Below are 24,967 nucleotides of genomic sequence, written 5' to 3' on the forward strand. Positions count from 1 at the left end.
AAAAAAAAAAAAAAAAATGAAAGAAAAAGTCGTGAAATAGAGAGTCAACATTTGAGAGAGAGAGAGAGAGAGACCCTCACGGCTGCGCTCCATGTTCTAATAGAGTCAACGCGATCTCTTCATTGTCGTTATTGATGGCGACATGTATCGGCCGAAGTTTCTTCCCGTCAGTCGAAGACGCCTCTATATCGGCACCTGTCTTGAGAACTCTCTCTAGAACAGCCACATCCCCTTGCATCGCTCCAATATGAACGATATTGAAACCTCTTCTATCCACGTGATCTGTCCAGGCTCCTTGGTCGATGAGGAAATCAATAATAGAAATGTTAGAATTGCCTATTGCTCTTTCCAGCGGGGTAATATCTCGTTCGGTGCACACGTTAATCTCAGCGCCTTTGTCGACAAGGAGTTTAACCAAGTCGAGCCGATTCGATTGAACAGCCAGGAAAAGAGGCGTAACTCCCAGGTCGGCACGAGAATTAACATTGGCATCAGCGTCTATGAGTATCTGTGCCGTTTCTAGGGTATGCTCCTTATCGAACTGAGCGGTGAAGTGAAGTGGGGTCCATTGTCGGTCACCAGGGGCATTCACACTACCACGATCATGCTGAATCAATAATCGAAGGAGGTCTGGGTTCGAATGGTAGGCTGCCATTTCAACGCAACTGTGGCCTTTCAAATGTGCTCTTATATCAGCCCCATGGCTGAGCAGGAGCTGGACGACTTCGATCTTCTCAGTCGCGACAGCTTGCAGTAACGCTGTATGGGAGTCCTCTGCAACTGCATTGACATCGGCTCCGCGCTCGATCAGGGTACAGCACGCATCATAATGACCGTTCTGAGCCGCTAGCATCAGGGGTGTCCAGGAGTCGTCTTCCCTGGCGTCTATAAATGCGTCTTTGTCCAAAAGCGCTTGACACAATCTGGCACTACCTCTCTGAGCCGCAAAATGAAGAGGTGACCATTGTGATTTTCCTTTCCCACCATCCCCGTTAGTTGGGGCCTCTTTTGTTAGCCTCTCAAAGTCGAAGTCCATCCGTTGGGCTGAGCTAAATGTCTGCGCAAGCGTGCTCAGACACTCCGTTGCACGTTCGAGGTTTGTCATGGACGTATTCTCGGTGACACCTGGAAATCGTGGCTGCCTTGGGCGCGATCTTCTGGTTGAGGAGGTCCTGTCAGATAGAGCCGCGTTGAGAAACGCACCGAAGGCCTCAGTGCGAGATAATCCTTCTTTAGTTCCGAGGTCGAGTCGCAGTATGTCTTCGACCTCGTTGGAAGATATTGAGTCTACAATATCTGGCTGTGTGGTGGTGTCATTTCTGATCGTCTCATGAGGATCTGGGACGATTGGAGATTCACTGCCTTCATTGTTAGTCCTGTTACGAGTGTCTCAAAAGGACTATCATAAGGAAAAAGTGGGAAGGAGAATAACACTACTTACCGTGTTCCGCCATCATCTTTTGATATGGTGAACGGATCGGGTCCATTTTTTCTTCTTTTTGGATAACTCTGAACCTCATCGAGTAAACGTTTTCGTCCTGCGGCAGTCATAGTGCTCGATGTTGACTACAAGGTTTAGAAATGATCGCAGGCACTGCACCTGGGAGAATCAGAAAGCCGGGGAGTCCAGTTTCGAAGAAGATATGTTTGAGAGCCCTCTTGCGAGCAGACCGTTAATTTACTTTTCACTACGACCCCGGGAGGCTTAAGAGCGTAGGATCAAACAAGAGGCTGTGCTCCCAGCCTTGCTGTCAGTATGCCCATCTCTTGCCACCCTATTCGTTAGGTACGCGCCCGCCGGGCCGCAGGATTTCTTTCCCAGCACTACCCGAGCCCTACATACCCCGTCGAGCCTATCCCATAGTCCAAGTCTGATTGCGTCATGTGCCATTTCCTAAGCGCCCTCTCCTAATATGCCTCCTAAAGCAGAGACGCACGATATCACGGAAGCAAAAATACAAAAGATGATAAAAAGATCATTAAACCTTGACAACACCATAGTACTGTTATAAACGAAAGTTGTTGTCACTGCATGGCTGCCCCTAGGTAATCGCATCAGCCACAAGGCTGTGCAGCAAATGAGCCTAGGCTAGGCAACCGCATCACTGTGGCCCAAGATAAGCATCGGACAAGCATCGTCAAGAGGTCTCTCCTCTGAGCCATCCATGCCCAAAATGAGGCTATCTCATGCTGTTTCAGTCGTCTTGCTACTATGCCGAATGTGTATCGCCACATTGGGCTTTTCAAATAAGGGATGCGCCGCCTACGGTCTGGTGTCACCGCCGCCTACCAGTTGCGCACTAGAGAAAAAATAGGCCGGGCGATTGAAAGTAATCTCGACTTTTGATATTATTATTCATCGCATGCGCCAGTTTTGTTCGTACGGTAGAGCCTGTATGTATGCTTCCCGTTATATTGACCTCCCAGCGGGAACCATAGCTCAGATTCTCATAGTGGAAATATGGACAATCTCGAGACACCCTCAAGCAATATCGATGAGAAACTTCACCTGCATTTGACGACCCCACCGGCAACCGATACAAAATCTCCCTCGTCCATCCTCCATGGCACTGTGGACAGCGCGACCGAGTCTCCGCGGGAGATCCACGAATGCACGCCCAAGAGCGACTGGATATTCCAAAAGCGCGCCTGGGATATGTCCAACACTGCGCTTGACTCATTGATGGAAATGATTGGACTGTGCGAGGTGAAAAAGAAGTTTGTCGAGATCAACACATTCATCGCTACTTCAGGGAGACAGCAAGTTAGTCACCGTAAGAACAAATTCGGGGCAGTTTTTATTGGCAATCCCGGCACTGGTGAGTTCTTCAGCACCATTATGTCTCGTTTCGGACAAGGAATAATTTGTAGTAGGGAAAACAACGGTCGCGGAGCATTATGCGAAATTCTTGCACGAGGCGGATGTACTCCCGGTTGGCGACATCGTGACAGTGAATGGGACTCGACTTGCCTCAGAAGGGGTCCGGAGTATTCAACGCCTGCTGGATGAGGTTGAGGATGGAGGTGTTCTTCTTGTCGACGATGCTCATCAATTGCTTTCCTCTGGCACATGTGACGGAACTGCGGTCCTCAATGTGCTTCTATCCCTGGTGGAGAGGTTAACTGGGAAGGTCGTTGTCGTTTTCGCTGGCCATGGAAAGCAGATGCTGGAGTTCAGAGGTCACCATCCAGCTTTTTCGAGCCTTATACCCACGACAATAAAGTTTCCCGACTACCAAGACCATGAACTTCATCAAATTCTTGTTCATGAGCTGACGATGAGGTTTGGTGACAAAATAAGGGCCGAAGATGGCCTGGACGGCCGCTTTATGCGAATAGTCGTTCGGCGAATCGCCCGTGGACGTGGCCGATATGGATTCGGAAATGCTAGAGACGTGCAAACTGCATTGTCAGTGATCCTCCACCGACAAGCTGATCGCCTCTTTCGAGAAATGAAAGCTGGATACAACATCGACGATTTTTTCCTGACCCAGGAAGATCTTATTGGCCCGGCCCCTTCAAGCGCATTTGATACTAGCACCGCGTGGAAAAAGCTTCTCGGGATGGTAGGCTTGCGAGCCGTTAAGAATGCGGTCGAGGCATTAATTCATCGACTACAGCTCAATTACGAGCGCGAACTAGACGAAAAGCCGTTGGTCGAATGCTCTCTGAACAAACTTTTTCTCGGTAATCCGGGCACCGGAAAAACAACAGTCGCGAAATTATATGGTCAAATATTGGCTGATATTGGACTGCTCAGTAACGGCGAAGTCGTATTGAAGAACCCTTCTGATTTCATTGGCAGCGCTCTTGGACAGTCAGAGGCGAATACCCGGGCTATCCTTGATGCTACAAAGGGCAAAGTGCTCATCATCGACGAGGCATACATGCTTGGAGGTGGAGATGGCAATTCAGTCACATCACCTGATCCATATCGAGCGGCGGTCGTAGATACAATTGCCGCAGAGGTGCAAAGTACCTCTTGTGAAGACCGATGCGTTCTTCTCTTGGGATACAGAGAGCCTATGGAATCGATGCTCAACATCGTCAACCCGGCACTAGCGCGACGATTCCCTCTGGCATCTGCCTTTGACTTCAAGGACTACACGGATGATGAGCTACGGCAGATACTCGATCTTAAACTTATTCAACAGGGGTTTTTGGCTTCCGAAGAGGCTAGGAATGCTGCCTTAGAAGTCCTTCGGCGAGCTCGGAATGGACCAAATTTTGGTAACGCAGCTGAAGTTGACATTTTACTAGATCGGGCTAAGATCAATCAACATCGGCGCTTTTTGGAGGGGGGGAGTCGAGAAAAAGGGGATGTCCTTGAGCCACAAGACCTAGATCTGGAATTCGACAGAGGCAATCCTGAACTGGGAAGCATTAGAAGTATTTTCCACGATTTTGTTGGCTGCCAACAGCTTGTCGAAAGGTTAGAAGCCTATCAGCGAATTGCCAGAAACATGAAGGTTCTTGGCCAGGACCCACGCGAGCAAATACCATTCAACTTCATCTTCTGTGGCCCACCAGGTATGTAGCAATATCGCAGAAATAGAGAGATTGACCATTCGCTGATTGTTTTGCAGGAACTGGGAAAACAACAACGGCGAAGAGAATGGGCGCAGTTTTCTATGAGATGGGCTTGCTTGCGACCAAAGATGTTGTGGAATGCTCTGCCACGGATTTGATAGGCGAGTATGTCGGTCACACTGGACCAAAGACTAAGAAGGCTTTTGAGTCGGCCTTAGGACGGGTTTTGTTTATTGATGAAGCTTACAAACTGGCCGATGGGACATACGGGAAGGATGCCGTTATTGAAATGGTCAATAACCTTACCAAGGACCGGTACCGAAACAAGCTGGTAACAATCTTGGCTGGATACGAAGACGAGATGAATGAACTCATGGAAGCCAATCAGGGCCTGATCGGACGCTTTCCTGAAGTCATTCATTTCAAGAATATCTCTGCCAGTGACAGCATTTCATTGCTATACAAAACATTGGAACTCAAGGGACTTGGCACGATGAAATTAAAATCATCTTCGGAGTTCCAAAGCTGCCTCGAGGTTTCCTTCAGAAGACTTTCTATGATGCCGTCCTGGGCAAACGCCCGCGATATCCACACGCTTTCCAAGGCGATCTTTTCACGGATAATGCGAGGCCACACTCTCCCTTCATCATCCGACATTCCCGAAGCTATTGTGCGAGAGGAGATTTCTTCTATGATTCAACAACGGCATAATCGAACAGCAGCAATCAACTCCTCTCGGAAGCGAAAGGCATCGCCTTCTGAGGAAGTATCTGATCATGCCCGTGCACGAGCTCGACCACCGCCGAAGACCCACATCCAGAAAAATATCGACATAGTGAAGCCTGCTTCAATGACGCCAACTACTGAGAAACAAGAAATGGTGTTAAAAGCCCAATCCCCGCGTGGGCAGAACGAGGAAGGACAAGAACCACCACCGATGAACACACCTCGTGATCCTAACATCTCCGATGATGTATGGAATCAGCTGCAGTTAGACAAGACAGCAGCAAGGTTTCATCAGGAGGGAATTAGCAACCTTCGCAAGATAACTGCTCGCCTGAGGTCGGAAGCTACAAGATATGAGTCAGTGATCTGGCAAGCTGATTCTGACTCTCAAGAATCCGAATCCCAGCAGAAGCTGACTAAAGTACGGCAGCTGCTGGAGAAATTCCAAGAATCGCTGGCAGAGAAGGAGAAAGCAGCCCAGGAAGAAAGGGATATTCAAGAGCGTCTCAAAGAGTTGGGAAACTGTCCCTTTGGGTATGAGTGGATTAGACAGCGCGATGGTTATCGGTGTGGAGGCGGAATGCATTTTGTGAGCTTTGGCGAAATCTGAACAGGCCAAATTTCAATTCCTGCTAATGATATGAAGTAATGAGAGGGTGTTAATAGTTAGTTGAGTGCTAGTTTGTTGGTATATATATTTCTTTTTAAGTCAAGGTCTCCCTGTATTACGTGGTGAAGCCTGCCTACGTGGAACCGGCTTCCCGTAGAACTGAACCAATGTCCGGTTACGAGGTACATATGCCATGCCCTGTTCTACTACTAAATCTGTAGAGGATAAATATGTGATGGAGATCGGTGAAGGAGTTCAGAGCATATGCCGGACCAATTATCAAGAGGACGGAGTCGGAGACAGCGTTTGGAAAGTTGTTAACCTCATTAGACTGGCAGTATCTGGAATTTGGCATTCTGGTACTGCAGATTTGGAAATCTTGATTGGAACAGGATGAGAACCAAAAAGGATTTCCAGTCCACTTGTTAAATATTTCCCTCCTCGCGTAGCACGCATCTGAATGTGGCATATCTCTCTTCATCTACACCAAATAGTACCCACATGTGACTCATAAATCCATGACTTGTAAGGCTTGAGCGGACAGTCCGCCGTGGCCCTCTATCTCATCGAAATAGAAAGCTTACCATAAATGATAGATTGATTCGATATTTCCTTTTTCCCATTTAAAATAATTCATCGTATCAAGATTTCTTTGCGCTGATGAGTACCTCACAGAGTATGGGTAGGCCGACATAGGCCCCTACCAGGAACTACCCAAATATCTCACGTGGAGTCAAGATATATCAGCCTATGCAGTGCAAATATCCGGGGCCGTAATCTTTGTCGATCCGGATCAGGGCGAAGTTAACGCTTTTACAGAGAAACAGGTGGGATATGGGGACATACGCAGTCTAGTGATATCCATCACTAGGCTTTGGGAATATCACATATTTCAGTATAGGTTGAGCTCGGCGTATTAAAGCCCATCCCTACTTGGCGCCTCACTCAACTTTTCACCGGTTCGGTAGATCTTACGTTTTGCTGAGACCCCCACGCCAGTTAACTAACTAGCAGATAGCTAAATAGTTATTCCAAAGCAGCTGAGTAGGTCGCCCAGGTCACTCCATCCATCCCACCGGGATGACAAAGGCGATTAAACTGAGCCTCCAACGTGGAAATGTTGGAGAAGTGGGTCTTTGAGACGCGAAATGCAGTATTTAGAAAGACGACTTTTCCTCAATGCTGCAGAAACCGGGCCCACTTAATCTGATCTAGCGCCCTCGTATTCCTCTTGGTGACCCACATACTGGCCCCAAGGGATTGAGTTCGAGTTATTCCCACTTAATGATACTTACACTGAACGTGGAAGTGATGTTCGCATGGGTATCGGGAAGGATCGCAGGATTCGGCGAGGTTTCTCTTGGTTAAGCATACATGGAAGAACGGCCACAAAGAACGGTTGAGAGGGGAGGGTCAGGTATGACGTTCGGATATCACTCTTGAACGCATATAAATAGTTCCACTGACAGCTTCAGGGAGTCTCAAATACTAAGCGTCTCTACAGATTGTCAATATGAAGGTGTCCGCAAACGGTTTGGCTCTGACTTGTGGTTTCATGGCAGCCCTCGAGGCGGGCCTGGCCACAGCTCAGTTAGCCTCCAAACCACCGAACTTCCTCTTTATCATGACTGATGATCAGGATTTGAAGCTAGACTCCCTGTCGTATATGCCTCTAACTACAAAGCACATGCAAGACAAGGGAATGTCTTTCAATAATCATTTCGTTACAACAGCGTTGTGCTGCCCATCTCGAGTCAGCCTTTTGACAGGACGACAAGCCCACAATACCAATGTGACGGACGTGAACCCCCCATGGGGTAGGTCTAAGTTTCAATTGCTAGCTCTCGCATCCTAACTATTTACAGGCGGATATCCTAAGTTCATTAACCAAGGATTTAACGATAACTACCTTCCCGTATGGATGCAAAAGGCTGGGTATGACACATACTATACGGGAAAGTTGATGAACTCTCATTCTGTGGATTACTACGACAAGCCCTATGCCGCGGGATTCAATGGCTCTGACTTCGTGCTGGACCCTTATACCTACGACTACATGAACGCGACTTACCAGCGCAACCACGACCAGCCCGTTAGCTACCTTGGCCGCCACACAACTGAAGTCCTGACTGAGAAGGCGATGGGCTTCTTGGAAGATGCTCTCACAGGTGAACGGCCATTTTTTCTCACCGTGACTCCCATTGCACCCCACTCGAACATGAATGGGACATATGGTGCTGGGGCGGGCCCTCTATGGATGGATGAGCCCATTCCAGAAGAGCGCCATAAGCATCTGTTCCCCGAGGCCAAGGTTCCCCGTACGGCAAACTTTAACCCTAAGGAAGTGAGTTGCCCAACCTTGCTCGCATTAGCTCGATGAGGTTTCAAATCTGACTTTTATTATAGCCTACTGGCGTCAGTTGGATCCACAATCTCCCATATCGCAACCAATCCGTCATCGACTACAACGACCACTATTACCGGCAGCGTCTGCGTGCCTTGCAGGGCGTTGACGAACTGGTTGACTCGCTCATCGCTCGTCTGGAAGCCAGCTCCGAAATTGACAACACGTACATCATCTACACATCCGACAATGGATTCCACATTAGCCAGCACAGGCTGCCACCGGGCAAGACCTGCGCCTTTGACGAAGATATTCGCGTGCCGTTCTTCATCCGCGGGCCCGGAATCCCCGAGGGCCAGCAGCAGGATATTGTCACGACCCACATTGACATCGCACCCACAATATTTTCCTTGGCTAGTCTACCGCTGCGCGACGACTTTGATGGGACACCCATGCCCATTGCCGATGTGGAGGGAACTCTGCATGAGCACGTGGCGGTCGAGTACTGGGGGCAAGCGATGCTCGAAGGTGGCTTGTCGAACTTAGGCAAGTACCTCCAATTTAACGAGGAAATAAAAACCCGCTAACAGAAATGCAATAGGAACTCCAACTGTTCCCAATAACACTTACAAAGCTCTCCGCATTCTCAGCCAGGAGTACAATTTGTTCTACTCGGTGTGGTGCAACAACGAGCACGAGCTGTATGATCTTAGTGTAGGATTACCTACCCCCTGACCCCGTCTACCTTCCTAAACAATCCTCTCGATTTACGTGGTTTACTAACTCAGCCCTCAATGACAACACAGACCGACCCCTACCAAGTCAACAACCTCCACCCCAACGTCAAGACTAAGAACGCCACAATCTTGGGCTACGACATTCCGGCGGTGATCGATCGCCTTGACGCTTTGTTACTCGTCCTTAAGTCCTGCAAGGGTCGGACCTGCATTAAGCCATGGGAAGTCCTACACCCCGACGGGTCGGTGCAGAATCTCCTCGACGCTCTGAGAGCCCAGTATGATGAATTCTATCATGACCAGCCAAAGGTGTCGTATGATCGGTGCGAGTATGGATATGTCATTGATGCGGAGGGGCCGCAGACAGCGTTGGCATACCGGAACGGCTATTCTCTGGATCTGTGGATCTAGGGTCGAGTGATTGGAGACTGCCGGGATTAGTGGGGGTAGAAAGGGTGGCATGAGCCAGCATATGCGGTGCTTGAGTTGACTATTCTGTCTAGTAACCTCAGGTCTAGATAAACATACATTTCAAAAAATACAAGTTCTAGCCCCGAGTCTCTTCGTGGATTATCTCGCCTGTTCATTGTCTCGGTTAAACCGCGGTTTAGAGTTACGGGGTGGATCGCGGAGTCTGTCGTTAGGGAAAGGTTGAGCCCGCCTCTGAAGAGAAGGGATGGCAGCAGAGGTTCTTAAGTGGAGAATCCTACGATTTTGGATGCATTGATGAAATTTGCGAAGGTTGTAAGACGGGATTTCAAGCTCTTCCCACGTGAAAATATGATGTAGTATCAGACTCAGTCAGTTTCGATTTCCAATCAGTGAACTAAGAATTCGTTTTCAGAATCTATAGGTTTGGGGGTTAGGGTATCCCGAACATTAGTAATTCAACAATTTCCTTTTTAGGGTGTATAAGGTCATTCTGAAAAAAAGCTGGCATTTCTCTGGACCTATGTGAACTGCTTTTCTAGCCTCGGTTTGAAACTGCCGCACTTAGTTTTGAAGCTGTTGCGGGTGGGTGCCCAACTGAATGAATGAGCTTGGGGAATCCGTATTAGGATTACCCAGATGGCCACTCGGAGGGATCCGGTGGGATGGAGATAAAGGGTTTGTGGAGCCGGTGGGATGAATTCCACCTCGATAGAGTCCCCTCTACATCCTTTTCCTCCAGCAACGGAACTGCTAACTCCAGGAAAAGAAATGTCCCCATTACGTACTATTCAAAATCGTTTCAAATGTCGAATTTCTGGCTGCACATCCAGCTTCCAGCGAAAAGAACACCGGACGCGCCATGAAGGACAGCACACGGGCGCATTGGCCCGGGAGTGTCCGCTTTGCGCCCGCACATTCTCTAGAAGGTGCGTATACACTATTTCTTAGGTAGACAAATACGTAACCCTCTGACTCTTTTCAAGTGACTCTCTTCGTCGCCATATTCGTCTCGACCACGTCCCGGACGAGCCAACCCGGGTATCTCGAGCCTGCCGGCGCTGTCGCCTAGCCAAAACCCGCTGCAGTGGAGGCGCTCCCTGTAGTCGGTGTTCCGCCCAGACACGGCAGTGTATCTATGACGACCGCCAAAGACCTCAACAGCAGGATCAACAACCTCAATTATCGGCATCAACTCAACCATCACCAACATCGCAGTCCCTGGAGGACCACACGCTTCCTTGCTCTCCTCTCCCCACTGTCGAAGACCATGACTCGACCGCCCATTTCCTCCCTTATATCCACCTTTATTTCGCCCATTTTCACTCCCATTGGCCCGTCCTGCATCGAGCCACCTTTAATGCCTCTGATGAGCCACCATTGCTCTTACAGGCTGTCTCTGTGATCGGGTTATGGGTTAGTAATAAGCCTTCAGCTCGAGAGGCGGCGATCAGCCTGCACCGGAAACAGGGCCATTCCATACTAGCACAGCAGGTAAGTCTCCTTCTTCCTCACAACCACCCCCCCCCCCCCCAAAAAAACGCACAGCCTAAAGGATGACCTAGGAAAAATGGACACGCGCCCTCCCATTTCAAACAGAAACTTCCAACAACAATTCAACAGGTTCGCAAGCGACCGCATCCCGATGTCCCGTGGCGACATACCAAGCAATCCTTCTATACCTGATCTTTTCCTTTATTCTGAGGAGCCACAGCATTAACCACACCACAGTCAACAATAATAATAATACTGACATCTGCACCACCCCACGCTCCCTCGACCTGACCCTCTCCCTCTCCCCCATGGACCAACACATCCTCTCCCTCCTGGTCAGCACTTGCCTCCGCAATCGAATATTCTACTATCCACAAATGATGGAACGGTATCATCATACCATGCAATCTGTCACGTGCATTTGGATCGGAATGGAGGAACTCAAACGGCTCGGTTTGGCAATGTATCGACTTTGCCGACTCTGTGGGAGGGAGAACGATTTACCAGGAAGCGAAAAAGATGAAGCGATTGTGGGGAACGGGAGGCTAGTATTGCGAATTTCCGATCTACAATTTCCCCCTCCAGATAGTCGACATCTCTGGGAGGCACAGTCGGATCGGGAGCTGTCACGGTTACTGCAGATGGAGGCGTGCCGGGGTGGGACGCGACTGGATGGTCGTGACGAGGGGAATTGGATTTCGTCGTGTGGGAGGCTGTTGGATGGTGCGGAAATGGAGCAGTGGTGGTTTTGATAGGAAATATGTTCGTAAACAGCTCCCATTTTTAATACTAAACGGCCTTGACAGTTCCTGTTGGATAATGTTGGCTAACATTCGCCTACTACTACTTAGTATATAGCAGGAAAGGGTCCTATAGCAGAAGTGAAGATGAAAGTATTCAACGCAGAACAATATATATAGTCTACCATTTTACTTCCACTGTACGCCGAAACCTCCTGTTGAATAAGATATTCTATCCGGCCCAACCATCAATCCTATATATCATGTAACCCCTACTAAGAGTAACCACATAGTCCTCCCTAAATAGTACCCCTAGAGAACCCTTTTCTCCACCCCCGGCACCAACCAACACACCTTCCCCTCAACCTCTTCCTTCTCAAACACGCGCTTCAAATCCGCCTGATGTTCCGTAAAATGCTCCCACGACTCAAAGTGAATCGGCACCATAACATCCACCCCAATCACTCGCATCAAATGCGCCGCCTGCTGCCCATCAAACGTTATCTGCAACATCCCCTTTGGCGACTCGAACAACGCATTCCCCAGGTTCAGCACTGCCACAGAAACATGCCACTTCTTTCTAATTTCCGCTAGCTCATCGATCCAAACAGTATCGCCTGAGAAATACACTACATTCGGCAATCCATCATCGCTGACCCCGAAGGAGTCACACTCAACAATAAACCCAGTGACCTCTCCACCGGGAAAATGCTTGCATGGCCGTACCAGTGATACGGAAGTGCTTGCCGCCGATCAACTTCTCAACTGTCTGCCAGGGCTGGAGGCCGACGACGCCGGGCCGAGGAGCTAGGTTCTTGGCACCGTCAGGAGTGGTGAAGACGCGGCGGCCGTCAAGGAGCTGTCGGCCCAGGGGGTCGAGATTGTCGACATGGTCTTCGTGGCTAAGGAGCACGGCGTCGATGGGCGGGAGGTCGTGAAGCTGGAGCGCGGGACCCTCGAAGCTGCGAAGCGTTGAGGTTGGAGGGCGGCCGTTGAAGCCCCATTCTTTCCAGTCCGCTTTTACCCAACCGTCGTAGATGTATTCGGACCCGGCTGGGCAGAAGACTGGGTCGGTGAGGAAGCAGATGCCGTCGATGTTGATGACTGCGGTGGCAGTGGTGATGTGGGTGACTGAGACGGAACCTTGGAAGGGAGCCATTTTGGGCCTGGGATGGGAAAGAGATAGCTTATGTTGCTTGGGATAGAAGAACGAGTATTTAACTTGAGAGAAGATTGTTCTCTTTGGTTTTAAGCTGGATGATCATCACTCAGAGTGGTTTTTTGGCTCCTTATATGTTTCTTCAGGGTGCCTAGGTGAAGCCATCGCCCTTTCTCCCTCCCACCGGAATTGTTTTAACAACAATATTGACTTATGCTCTTGATGATTAATTAGTCGCACGTCGTATGATTAATTGTCTCAAAAATGAATAATGTGTGCCCATGACTCCTCTCTTACAACTTAGCTGGATAGTCTTCTCCACCTTTTCTAGAAGGTTTTTGTCATGGCATACATCCCACAACATCCCACATCCCACGTGTCTCCGAAATTAGATATCAGACTCACCGTGCACACCGCATTCTTTGTCATCTAGGGACCAGTTTGTGATAATAAAACCCGCGGTGGCTCCAAAGCCGTGCTAGTAAGGCCCGTGTGAAACAATAGCACCATGAGCTCCTCCGAGGTGGACAGCAAATATGCTTGGGTGATAGTGCTGGCAGTGTTTTGGAACAATGCTCACCATTGGGGAATCCTATCTGTTAGTATCACCTTCTAGTTCACCACACTTGCACTGACACCATTTAGAGCTACGGTGTCTTCCTTGCCTACTTTACCTCCCATTCCACATTCTCCGGGAGTCGAGCTCTTGATTATGCCTTTATCGGAAGTCTCTCCGCCTCGCAGGCACTGTTTATCTCCCCAATAGTCAGTATCCTGCACTGCCGCATTGGCTTGAAAGCAACAATGGCATTGGGGGTCCTGCTCGAAACCGCTGCATTTTTGGGAGCCTCCTGGAGCCATGAAATCTGGCAACTCTACCTTAGTCAAGGCGTCTGCTTCGGCTGGGGTCTCGGATTGCAGTACCTTTCGACAACCTACCTCATACCCCAATGGTTCAGCCGTCATCGCAGTCTCGCAGCCGGCATTGCAACCGGCGGCAGTGGAACAGGAGGCTTGATCTACTCTCTTTCGACGCATGCCCTGCTTGCGCGGTTCGGCCTCGGCTGGTCCTACCGTATCCTTGCCATTTGCCAGCTCGTCGTCAACGCAACCTGTTTGCTTGTCATACGCGATAGGAAAATAGTAGCAGCACCCACCCGATCTTTTCATACTATCCTCCGTCTCTGCACCCGGTACGAGATGTGGTTGTACCTCGGCTGGAGCTTTTTCAGTGTAATGGGGTTCATGGTCATCTGGTTCTCGCTGGCCACGTATGGTCGCAGCGTTGGGTTGACATTGAGCCAAGGCTCGATTGTCACGGCGGTCATGAATGTTGGCCAGATGGTGGGGCGTCCGGCCGTGGGGTTTATGTCAGATGCCGTCGGTCGTATCAACATCGCTGCTTTCGCAACCTTCGTCAGTGGTTTGCTTTGTTTGTTGTTATGGACTTTTGCCCGCACTTACGCTGCTCTGATCTGCTTCGCCTTGTTTGCAGGCGTCTTCTTTGGTACTTTCTGGACGGTATCTCATTCCTCACTGTCTCCTGTCTCATTTTCTCGGCGTGGACGCTAACACTCAAATGAAACGGCATACAGGTGGTCGGTCCACTTGGAGCAGAGGTCTTCGCGTTGGAGGATCTGCAGTCGGGCTTGACAATTATATGGCTGATCTGTTCGGTCCCTGCTACGTGTAAGTCTTTCTGTTTCTTCTCTGCACCACCACTTTTCTTCTGAAGATGACTTCTCAAGATACTGATCAAGACGGGAAAAACAGTTGGAGAAGCCATCGGCCTCGAGCTGCGAACCTCGGGAAGGCATGGATTTTTACACACGCAACTATTCACGGGATTCATGTACATCAGCGCCGCGCTATGCTTAGTCCTGCTCCGAGGGTGGAAGATTGGCGAACTCCGGAAACAGCAGCAGCAGCAGCAGGAAGGCATTACAATGGCACGTGCCGCAAGTAAGAAGTATCTGAACTTTGTCGCCGCGACGCCCAAGGTGTAATGCTATATAAACTGCGTATCTGGCTTTAGGGTACAGAGGATGAAAACTTTCTGGAGCGATAAGTAGAGGGGATTAGTTATATCTTTTATTGTAACATTAGTCTAGCCCCTGCTGCTCGGTGGCTTGCGATGTATCGTTTCTGCCTACTTAGCACCAAACACTGTTTTGACATCTTCTGCAGTAGAGAACTTCATATAGCTATGAGTATTGCCTGTTTCATCAACAGGTCTCTTTCAATCATGAAGATCAATGTCTAAGAGATCGAGCGGCCGATATCATATCCACCACGACGCGGGAGTCTTTCAGATCATTCATGACTACCGCTATGTTCTGGTCGTACGTCAATGTTACCTCTCTAATATACAGCGATACGAACCACGGCAGAGCTCAAATCATGAGATCAAGAAGGAAGCAATTGCCTCAACTACTTAGATGGAAACTGAGAAATACCTAGCAGCGTTGATTCTCGTCTGTTGTGTATTCTATTAGCTTGAGGCAAACGGCATTTTGCCCCGTCAACAAAACGGGTTTAATGATTATTTTTTCTGTTAACCATGGCCGCATGGAGCACCGGTGTTCTCAAGGTCCTTTACAAGGTACCTAACCGTCTTCACACCGATGGATGTACCAAAGGTATCCGACAATTTCATCTCGTTCTAAAACTAGCGAGGAAACGAGAACAGCAAAGACTCGCTCAGCGATTGTTCCTTTCCCGATGTATATATAGCCAAATAGAATATTTATATTTGGTTTTTACAGATTGATTCATTCTTATAGGGCCAGCACAAAACCTGTCGCCTCATCAGAGTGAGTTGATCTACCAACAGTAGAGTCCTACGCTCGCAGACTGTCCCAGTCACCAGACACACTCGATGATCATCATCAGACTCAGGAACCTGCTGCACGTCCTATGTGTACTCCTTATTCTTTGAGGGATCAACAACTATATTGCAATCGGCAGTCTGCGGTAGAAAAACACTTTGGCTCTGTTAAACGAATTTTGTACTAAAATCTCACTATTTCAAATAATGACAACATCACAAGAACCCCACAATTTCATTTCATGTTGAGACAGCGCATCTTAACCCTCATATTTCTTAGTTAAGATTTGCATCTGGTTGCGATCTTCATCATAACCCATGAAAAAAGTGCCAAAATTGCCAAATTTATCGTAGATAGTAAATTTACCCTCCCAATAATGACTCTCTTCCCATGGATTTGCACCAGTGAACATCATACGGGTACAGCACATGGCGTTGAGTCTTTGATTTATTGTAATCTCAGTTGTCATACGCCCCCTCCCCACTGTACGCGTCTCTTGGGAGCCCATTGGCCAATAATAGAATATGTTGCAAGGCGCGTGGACCGAGAAAAAACCAGTTGAATATTTCAGGTATGGATCACTGCTACCACCATCATAACTATACAGCTCAACCTTTCGGAATTCGTATTTCGTGCTGGTGAGAAAATAATTGTCCTGATCCCAGTACCAATGATAGTTTGGAGAGTAAAAATCGCCGTTGGCGGTATCATTTCTTTCAAGATTCAAATCATCCTTTGTATACGTCTCTGGGTTTATACCCCGGAGAGTGACTTTTGAATCAAAGGCTGCACTCGCGGTATGTACAACAGTACCATCAGGCTGTTGAATGCTGGCTCCAATCCTTTTGTTTCCGATCTTTGTCGTTGTAACCCAGTAGCGCTTTCTTTGAGGGTCCCCATCCGCGAGGGATAAGTCCGGCTGGGGCTCTTTTCTCGAGGTTGGCAATGCGTGCTCGAATTCGTTTTCTGTGGCTGAGTAACTCCACGATCCTGATATTTCCGTAGCTGGGTTCTCATCGTCGTAGTCAATCAATTTGATATTTTTGAGGTCTGAATCCTTCAGCTCATATGTTGAGGCTGATTCAGGATCAATGGCTTTGATGGTAACAATAACAGGGACCTGCATGTGACCATTGGCATAGAGAGTATCCGTGGCAGCATCTGCTGTGCTGGTCTGAACCTGAAGGAAGGAAACTTCCCAAGAAACCTCGGAAGCTGACGACATAATGAAAATATGACTCAAAGGTAATATATTCGATGGTGCTGGTGGAAATGGGCTCTGATGATGTGTAGACAGGTGGGTGTTCCTTTGTGCAGTTATTATAGTTTCAGGAAACATACATCTTGAAGGATGATTTATCGCCTTGATTGTCACCTCGGGTAAAGCATTGCTTTGCTACGCTCAGCTCCAAATAACACAAATCTTTCGGGATTTGATTCAGTTGATCTCACTGGGCCTTCTTGTTTAGCTCCGTTGCAAGTGGAGCCTGCCAAGCTGAAATATTGAGGAGTTTCTTTACTTCCCCTCAGCAGGCTCAGCTGCGCCCGGAACACACATGGATGCTCAATGGCCTGAACTTTGCCACACTTATTCCCCATGCTTGATTGGGAGCCTAGAGCAATCGTTTGCCACGGTCAAGGTCTCTCGTTTCCGATATTGATGTCTGAAGGAAGTCATCTCTAATACACGGGCAACGTCTATTCATTGCTATATTGTATAGTGATTCCGTTTCCATGAAAGCCCGCCTATCTACTATTTATTCAGCGTCAGAGTATTAGGTAATGATCATCTGCTGATGTTATGTCGTAAGCTGCTAACCACTCCCTTCCGAGCTTTACTCGGTGTGTTTTCACTAGTGGTTCAGCTAGCAGGGTTAACACCGGCACCTACTACCTAGCTTATTATACGCGTCACTATCTTAGAGTAAATTGCCACAATCAAGTCAGTGCTACCAACATCAATTGAGAAGGCTTCCCATTAATGCAGCCTGTGGCCCAAACACCAATAGGGTGGGGTAGACTCCATTTCATCAGCGGATCATCCTTCCAATCACCTCATTATGACTGACGGCCACGATTGAGAAGGTTAGTATCTCGAAGATTTGACGGTTACAGTTACAATAATCTAACGCTCTAAATCTCAGTGACACGCAATCACTTGTATGGAGACCCGTGTACCTCGTGCGAGGCACTGGATGGGGCCTGAAGTTGATCTATAGCTACCTCAGAGCCTACTTGTTAGAACAGGGGAGTGATTGGATTTCCTCAGTATCCTTCATTGGCTATTTCCCCTCTTTTCAGCCACATGCGTTTGAGCCAATATATCCCTCGTGCGGTTGGTATCCAACACGGGATACATCTCCGAGCTAACATGCACCTTGGAAATTAGTGCAATACGAGTTTATCAGCCGCGTCTTTTTCATTGATAGGGTCCTTCAGCTCGGAGAGGCCGATAGGATGAAGGATTACAGTTGTTGGGTTGCCACATCCGGGAGCTCCATATGCAAGAATATCTGACTATCCCAGTTAGCATACTCGGTGTTTCTCATGGAGAAGATTTTCCATTTTCATGCCCAAAAATGTACTGCGTTCAACACAGCAAATATTTAAGTTAAGCAGCACAATAAACCGAGGTTGTAAAAATCGCGTGGCAATTTCAGCTTTGATTTCATGCTCAGTTGTCCAAACCATACCTTAGATAGCGTAGCTGGCAAGTGAGATAACAAGTAAAAGCGAATGTCGCCACTGCCTAGCTACTTGTTTGTGCGCTACTATCTTAAACCTTACTAGCCACTTAACGCCTCTTATCTGCATGTTCGTAGATGTTGAGACATTCACTGCAGCCAGGCAGCTGTCAGCTGACCCTTCGCCTCTTCCTCCTGACTGGTCTCAGGAATTATGATAAGGCTATCCTGCGGAGCTCTCATCATAGCTACAGAGACGCGGTTAACAGGTGAGAGGTTTGTCCTATGATTATTGAAAGACGGACACGCATATTGCCCTAAAAATGAAGGACTCAAACGGCTGTCCACAACATCTCGCAGATGACTCCTTTTCTGCATCTCGGCCAGATTGTCGTCCAGCTTCTACAAATACACCCTTGCCTGGGCAATAATTCCGATCGGGAAGAACTGGATTTTCATTTATTTAGGTACCACAGCACAATCTTAATGGTCCAGCTTTGAGAAATACCTGCAATGACACTCTCTGGCTCATCTGGCTGGTGTGAAAGCTCGCCGCTGCGGCGGGAACGAGTATATTCTCTGCTCTCACGCCTGGCGTTCGCTAGGACGTGCCAATCGAGGGGTGGTTCTCTGGCTGTGGGAGATTAGGCATGCTCAGCGGGTGTGTACTCGGTGACCAGAAAAGTAGTAGATTCTGGCTCAGGGAAGACTTTGAAGTGGTCTGATGAAACGTGACGGTGATGGTGTGGAAGCTCACATTGTCAGTACCTGTGCCTGGACAACCAGGCCCGTCCAGAGCAGGAAATTTGAAGTATTACTGGACCGTCACAACTTAACAATCTTCCGTATCACGCTGTGATCATGTAGCCCTGTTGCGATACACATACAGCTTCACGAAATAGTCACAGGCGCAGGGAAGAGCGATGGCAGGATCTATAACAACGACTATCACAAGGAGCAGTGCGACAGCAAAGGTTGTGGTGTAAGGTCTTTCATTATTAGTAAGGATAAGAACCCATGATGGTGTCGGGTTAGTGCTGGACAATATGAGCTGTGTAAATTGGGGTACGAAGATATCGTTGGGCGTCGTAGGAAGTCTTGACTTCTGGCCTTGGGAAAGAATCCGTACCTAGACATTCACGGCGGAGGAAGTAGCGGCTCCATCAATGAAGTAACCGGCCTGATAGTCTGGGTCCGATACCTTGGGGAACTCTCTTTCAAATTCTCCTGGTCTTAGAATCGATTCAGTCGTCATGATCCCATGAGAAGTGCATATTTTGTTTCTCGTATTGCAGTCTCATATATTCGCTGTTACGGAGCCCCTAGCTGTCAACATATTCTCCTTATCTACCAGCTGGGGCTTGCGGCCTTTGAGGCCTAAGAGAAATCTATCGGGACAATGGAAAGGCCGATGTCAATCGACTGATGCGAATCAGGTGGTTGTGGCATCTACTGAGGCTGTTGAGGATTAATCCCAATTGTTACAATTTGGGGGCGGGTCATCGGCTAGTGAAGACAATGCTCCTACCATAACTCTAGGCTTATAGATAGGGGAATGTAGACATAGGGGAACGTTGAAAGATCAGATCTAGCTAGCAATATGACGAAGTACTAGTCCTGTGGGGAGATAGGAAATAGGTAGCTACAAGGTGCAAATCGTGGATCGAATTTAACTTGCATCCCCACCAGCATAGTTATACTTACCACTTCAACCCCTCTCTCTGTCGGCTAATAGTTTGTGAAGATTTTAGAGGCATAGTATTGTCCGAGTCCTTGTGGCAGGCATTCTTTGGTCACTGGTCTAGGACGACCATTGCGTGGAGAGGATTGGAAGGAAGCATCCCAAGCCGGGACTTTATACATTGCTTATCAATATTAGTTTGAATAAATTATTCCTACGATCATACTACCACATATGCACCAGCCCCTGGCCCAAGACCAGGCAATAGAAGGAATAACAATATATACCGTGGCCCATTATAAAGCAATAAACAAAATCTATATAAGTAATGAAAGTCTTTCTTAGTAAGGGTGCAGGGCATCTTGTTCGCAGGGAAGGGACAGCTTGCGTTGCGGCAATGCAGGTGGCTTGTGCTTCCAGATAAAAGAGCATCTGAGAATCCTTCTAGACCTTCTTGAACATCATTTTGATACTGCCTCCTTGTTCAACGGTCCCCTCAATTACTCGTAGCAGTGCATTGTATCGCCATTGGTGTATGTAATGTAGCTGGGCTTAGCAGGGAGGGTAGACGCACGAATATAGTATTTATACGCCAATTGGTCGCAATTTATGAAAGACTAAACGATCCTTCAAGAATTAAAGATGAAGTACTAGCTATGGGGACATCATTGGGGGACAATATATGCCTTGATGCTACGTTGTGGACGAGAGAAAATTTCGGGCTGGTTACAACAAGCGGTTGAGAGGTAAAGAAAATTGGATAAAACTAGCAAACCAACATTGTGGGAGGCCTTGTGGGTAGTGGGGGTTGGTAGCAACGGGATGCAAACATCTTATTGAGTAGAAAAGTTCAGCAAGTAATCCAGAGCCTGTCCCTAGTAGTATGTATAGACCGACGTCATCCTGTCTCTCTGGGTTTCATCCTCGCCGAGCAAAACGCCCAGCAGTCGGTCATACCAGTGAGACTGTTCCACGTACTGTAGGAGCGTGCCGGAGAGGGTGAATTAAGACTCTTCAGGGCCAAGGTTCATGTTTGGTGCACCCTGCTTCTGCTGCTGACCTGGGAACATGTGCGGAGAAGGTTGTTGGGGGTGTGTGGGCTAAAATACGGGGAATCCCTCCACCAAAACAATAACAATTTCTCCCTAGTCGGCTAGACTTTTTGTTTGCCGCCGGTGCCTTATATAGGAAGTTCCCAGGCTAGTACAAACACGAGTTCTATATGAACTTCGCGCTGGGAAAGAGCTATTAGGAGTGGGTCGACATCGCCATAGTTGTAGATAATACGGTTGGGCTTATCGAAGTCGGGACGCCTAGCCAATGTAAACAGTTATGTTAGTTATTAACTTTTCCGAAATGGACAGCGGCTGTTATAGATGGTGATAGAATACAATAGATAATACATGACCCAAAAAATCCCAAAGGCCAGAGCCACCAAGAGTAGCAGAACCCTGAGTACCTCCCGGAGACCATCAACCAGAAGGGACCCTTCCGTTGAGGTATAGTTGAAAGTCGGTTTAGGCGAGGATCGGCGATTTCGTTTCAGCGGCTGATATGCTGGCATGTTTGACTTCATTGTGTGATTAGTCGGTATTGCCTTGTGTGAGAGGGTGTCTTGAGTGAGAGGGTGACTTGGGTGAGAGGGTGTCTTGGGTGAGAGGATGGTGGTAGAGGTAGGAAGAAAGAGTCTCTGACTGGAGATAAATAAATTACTTTCATCACCGTAAGCCAATAATGATGCGCATGGACGGAATTGGTTCCAGCCACCACTCGACGCCACGGCGCCCAGGTGGTGACGCCATCAAAGTACCCATGTTGCGGGAACAGCAGCTGAGGCATCGTTACTCCTCAGTATCAAATGGAAAGAACCGAAGTGCAAAGGCTATAGGTAGCAGTAAGATTCTTCATATTTCAGTCATGCAGACAAGGTCGAGCCTCAAATACTCATGAAGAAACAAGAGACTGTCTTCATCTTTACTGTAGTCGTTGAAAGCATCGCATGCGTACGAATGGTCAATAAATAGTCTTATTCTAGTCGCATTTACAACGTTCCATCATCACCTGGGGAGGAGAGGAAGCCTTTATAGACAGCAGCGATTGTTATCATTTGGTTAGGTTCCTGGATACCATAACTTATGTGGTATCAAATACACCTATTGTTAATTAATATCTAGACTGGTTGAACGGAAGTTGGTCACTTTACCTGACAGTATCTGGGTAAGTTATAACTTAATCCAAGTGGTGATAAACTACTGTTTATATACCTGTCATGGTCATATAGTCTCTTCCAGGTACTTCGAAAAAATCCCTTTCTCTACTACCAGCACCGGTCAACACAGCTCTCGCCTTCCCTGCAAACACACGCTACAAACCCCACTCATACTGTGTAATATACTCCACGATCCACAATAAATCCGTAGCATAACATCAACGTAAGCCATAGATATAAATTGCGCCGCCTGATACCTATAAAACGTACGCTGCAACATCACCTTTGGCAACTCAAATAATGCATTACTATCCAGATTCAGCACACCCTACCACTTCTTCCAAATCCCGTCAACTGATCCATCCGCGGAATCACCAAAGAAAAAAAAACCGCATTTTGCAATCCACCATCATGAACCACTCCCCAATAAAACCGCTAATCTGCTCGTCAGGCCTAATGCTTCCACAGTGTGCCGGTGCTTGCCGTCAATGAAGGCCTCAACTGGCTGCCAAGGCTGCTGGCCCACAAAGCCAGGCTCTGGAGCCAGGCCTTTGGTGCTGTCTGACGTAGAGTAAGCGCGGCGGCTGTCAAGGAGCTATCGGCCGAGGATGTGGAGGCCGTCGGCATGGTTTTCATGGCTGAGGGGTGACCCCAATAATGGGCTGTAGGTCGTATAGTTGCAGGAAGGAACCCCCAAAGCAGCGGAGCATTAAGGTCGTAGTACGGCAGTTGAAGCCCCTTTCCTCTCACTTGGATTTCCGTCGAAGATCCATTCGATCCCGGTCGGCCAGGAAGCGGATGCCCATTAATCCGTTTCATTGACGGGGCGGAGATGATGCGTCTGACTGAGATGAACCTATGAAAGGCGGGTATTATGGGGTTTGTTTCGGAGTCTGAAAGCTCATAAAGGGTGGAAACGAAGGCAAATTGCCCAATATTGGGAGAGGTCTATTCTATCTCGGTTCCTGGAGACTGTCAGTTGCGGGATCCCTTTCGCTCGTTCCATACTATTTCTTCAGGGTCACTGGGTGGAGCTATCACCACCTCATGAGCCTGATCGCATTCTTGTTCGCGCGCCGGAAGGTCGACTCCCCGCGCTGCGCGATGGCAAAGGTCGCACCAGAGAATCTGTACTATATCTTGATAGTGTGCCGCTCGTATAATGTGATACGATGCTCGATCTGGGGGCATGATGCCAATTCGTTGCCGTGCAACCTGAAGGAGGCGTAGGTGGAAAGGCAAGCACGCAGCACGATCGGCGAAGCTCTTGCCTCAAATCGAGCGTCTGCTCTACTTACTGGCGCTGATGCCGCCTTAGGCACGCAGTAGGGATAAGGGATACTGATACCGTCCAAGCAATGGGACGATCTCCGAGTGGATTTGTGCGAGAAAGAAGCAGATATAGCATGCCCATGATTGGCGGGCGCTTGCACAGTACTAGTACGTAGGTGAGCGGAAGTTGTTCTTCCCGCCGCTGACTCAACGTAATATTATTGTTTCTCCACCTACCGTAAACCTCCAAATTCGAAGCTGAGCTTGTGGATGCCAGAGAAGGATATACAGGGTCCAGGACTCTAGATTACATTCACAACACATCTTACGAAGCTACGGAATAGGAAGGATAGAGAGGGCCGCAAATGAGGCCTGCGGGGGCCCGGTACGGCCATGTGAGATTTCAACCAGGCAGGGAACAGGAGTGAGTGCTTTCTCGTGCGGAGGCTCATGTGGGGAAGAGCGTGGACAGGAAAAGGTGATCCCATGGGAGGATGCTCTCGCAAAGTTGCCTACAAGGCATCTGGGTAACTACTACTTAGTAGTGTAGTAGTACCAAATGTTGGCCACTAGCGTTCTGATTGGTTCTGGGTGGTCAGTGAGATTCTGGAGATAGCTTCATGTTTGGCTTACCGTGTCTGACCGATACTACCGAACAGAAATAGGTTACAAAGGTCCCACATGTAGCAGATCTCAGAGCCTGGCCGCTCTCTGGCCACAGGTGTTTTGGCCAAAGTGCCCTAGCCACGCTATAGCAGAGTATGGCGACAATCAATCAACAAATTAGATCAACGTATGGTGATGTGTAATTTGTTCGTATGATTCGATGTCTCAGATAATGTTGAATACTGTGCTCTTTTATTCTCCTCATCTTTCAGAAACTCTGTGTCATAGCATACCTCCCACATTATACCACGTTCTACATTCCTCTAGAACTATATTTCAGTCTTCTCATGCACAGCGCATCTTTTAGTACTCCCGAATCATCAAGCCGGCTGTGACTCCAAACGTTTGCAAATAAATGCATCCTAAGCTCGACGGATGTGGACAGCAAGTTTGCTTGGGTGATAGTATTGGCCGTATCCTAGAAAAAACATATAACTAAGAAATTTGAATATCCTCACCTGCTCGTTCATACTTGCTATACAGACAGTCTAGAGCCATGGCATCTCCCTTGCCTACTTTACCTCACATCACAGATGCGCCGGGACTCGCACTCTCCAGTATACTCTTTATGAGCCTCAATTTCACAGATATTGTTTATCTCCCGGGCAGTTACTATTCTTCATTGCTTCATGGGCTTGAGGGTCACCATGACATTGGGTGCCTGGTCGGGACCACCTCAAGAGGCTGTCGAATATGGTGATTATACCAACTAAGCCAAGGAGTATGTTTTGGCTGTGGTCTAGGAGTGCAGCCCCTCTCAATGACCTACCTCACCCAAAGCTGGTTCAGTCGTCGTCGAAGGCTCTCAGACGACACTGTGACCGGTGATAGGGGAAGACGAGGTCTAACATATTCCCT

At 48.3% G+C, this 24,967-nt stretch overlaps 7 protein-coding genes across 7 annotated transcripts; 4 read left to right on the plus strand and 3 right to left on the minus strand.

Moving 5' to 3' along the window:
* Positions 1–76: 76 nt before the first annotated feature.
* Positions 77–1,551, minus strand: BDQ94DRAFT_175823 (ankyrin repeat domain-containing protein; the record flags this gene model as incomplete). Its single annotated transcript, XM_026772566.1, has 2 exons — positions 77–1,358; positions 1,442–1,551. The coding sequence occupies 2 exons, from the start codon at positions 1,549–1,551 to the stop codon at positions 77–79; spliced, it is 1,392 nt and encodes a 463-aa protein (XP_026620198.1).
* Positions 1,552–2,461: 910 nt separating this feature from the next.
* On the plus strand, positions 2,462–5,945 carry BDQ94DRAFT_185138 (P-loop containing nucleoside triphosphate hydrolase protein; the record flags this gene model as incomplete). Its single annotated transcript, XM_026774801.1, has 3 exons — positions 2,462–2,819; positions 2,875–4,530; positions 4,587–5,945. The coding sequence occupies 3 exons, from the start codon at positions 2,462–2,464 to the stop codon at positions 5,864–5,866; spliced, it is 3,294 nt and encodes a 1,097-aa protein (XP_026620199.1). The 3' UTR covers positions 5,867–5,945.
* Positions 5,946–7,379: 1,434 nt separating this feature from the next.
* BDQ94DRAFT_185140 (arylsulfatase) lies at positions 7,380–9,358 on the plus strand (the record flags this gene model as incomplete). Its single annotated transcript, XM_026774802.1, has 5 exons — positions 7,380–7,683; positions 7,732–8,210; positions 8,273–8,760; positions 8,801–8,924; positions 9,017–9,358. The coding sequence occupies 5 exons, from the start codon at positions 7,380–7,382 to the stop codon at positions 9,356–9,358; spliced, it is 1,737 nt and encodes a 578-aa protein (XP_026620200.1).
* Positions 9,359–10,147: 789 nt separating this feature from the next.
* BDQ94DRAFT_185142 (Zn(II)2Cys6 transcription factor) lies at positions 10,148–11,665 on the plus strand (the record flags this gene model as incomplete). Its single annotated transcript, XM_026774803.1, has 3 exons — positions 10,148–10,305; positions 10,363–10,870; positions 10,942–11,665. The coding sequence occupies 3 exons, from the start codon at positions 10,148–10,150 to the stop codon at positions 11,620–11,622; spliced, it is 1,347 nt and encodes a 448-aa protein (XP_026620201.1). The 3' UTR covers positions 11,623–11,665.
* A 257-nt stretch (positions 11,666–11,922) lies between these two features.
* Positions 11,923–12,769, minus strand: BDQ94DRAFT_163829 (MBL fold metallo-hydrolase; the record flags this gene model as incomplete). The annotated part of the gene is made up of 2 exons (XM_026769823.1): positions 11,923–12,305; positions 12,337–12,769. The coding sequence occupies 2 exons, from the start codon at positions 12,767–12,769 to the stop codon at positions 11,923–11,925; spliced, it is 816 nt and encodes a 271-aa protein (XP_026620202.1).
* A 508-nt stretch (positions 12,770–13,277) lies between these two features.
* BDQ94DRAFT_175828 (major facilitator superfamily domain-containing protein) lies at positions 13,278–14,775 on the plus strand (the record flags this gene model as incomplete). Its single annotated transcript, XM_026772567.1, has 4 exons — positions 13,278–13,367; positions 13,415–14,290; positions 14,365–14,458; positions 14,543–14,775. 4 exons carry the CDS (start codon positions 13,278–13,280, stop codon positions 14,773–14,775), a joined length of 1,293 nt encoding a protein of 430 aa, XP_026620203.1.
* A 1,081-nt stretch (positions 14,776–15,856) lies between these two features.
* On the minus strand, positions 15,857–16,936 carry BDQ94DRAFT_185144 (uncharacterized protein; the record flags this gene model as incomplete). The annotated part of the gene is made up of 1 exon (XM_026774804.1): positions 15,857–16,936. One exon carries the CDS (start codon positions 16,934–16,936, stop codon positions 15,857–15,859), a length of 1,080 nt encoding a protein of 359 aa, XP_026620204.1.
* Positions 16,937–24,967: the final 8,031 nt, after the last annotated feature.

Source organism: Aspergillus welwitschiae (genome assembly GCF_003344945.1).
Source record: "Aspergillus welwitschiae strain CBS 139.54b unplaced genomic scaffold BDQ94scaffold_66, whole genome shotgun sequence".
Lineage (NCBI taxonomy): Eukaryota > Fungi > Ascomycota > Eurotiomycetes > Eurotiales > Aspergillaceae > Aspergillus > Aspergillus welwitschiae.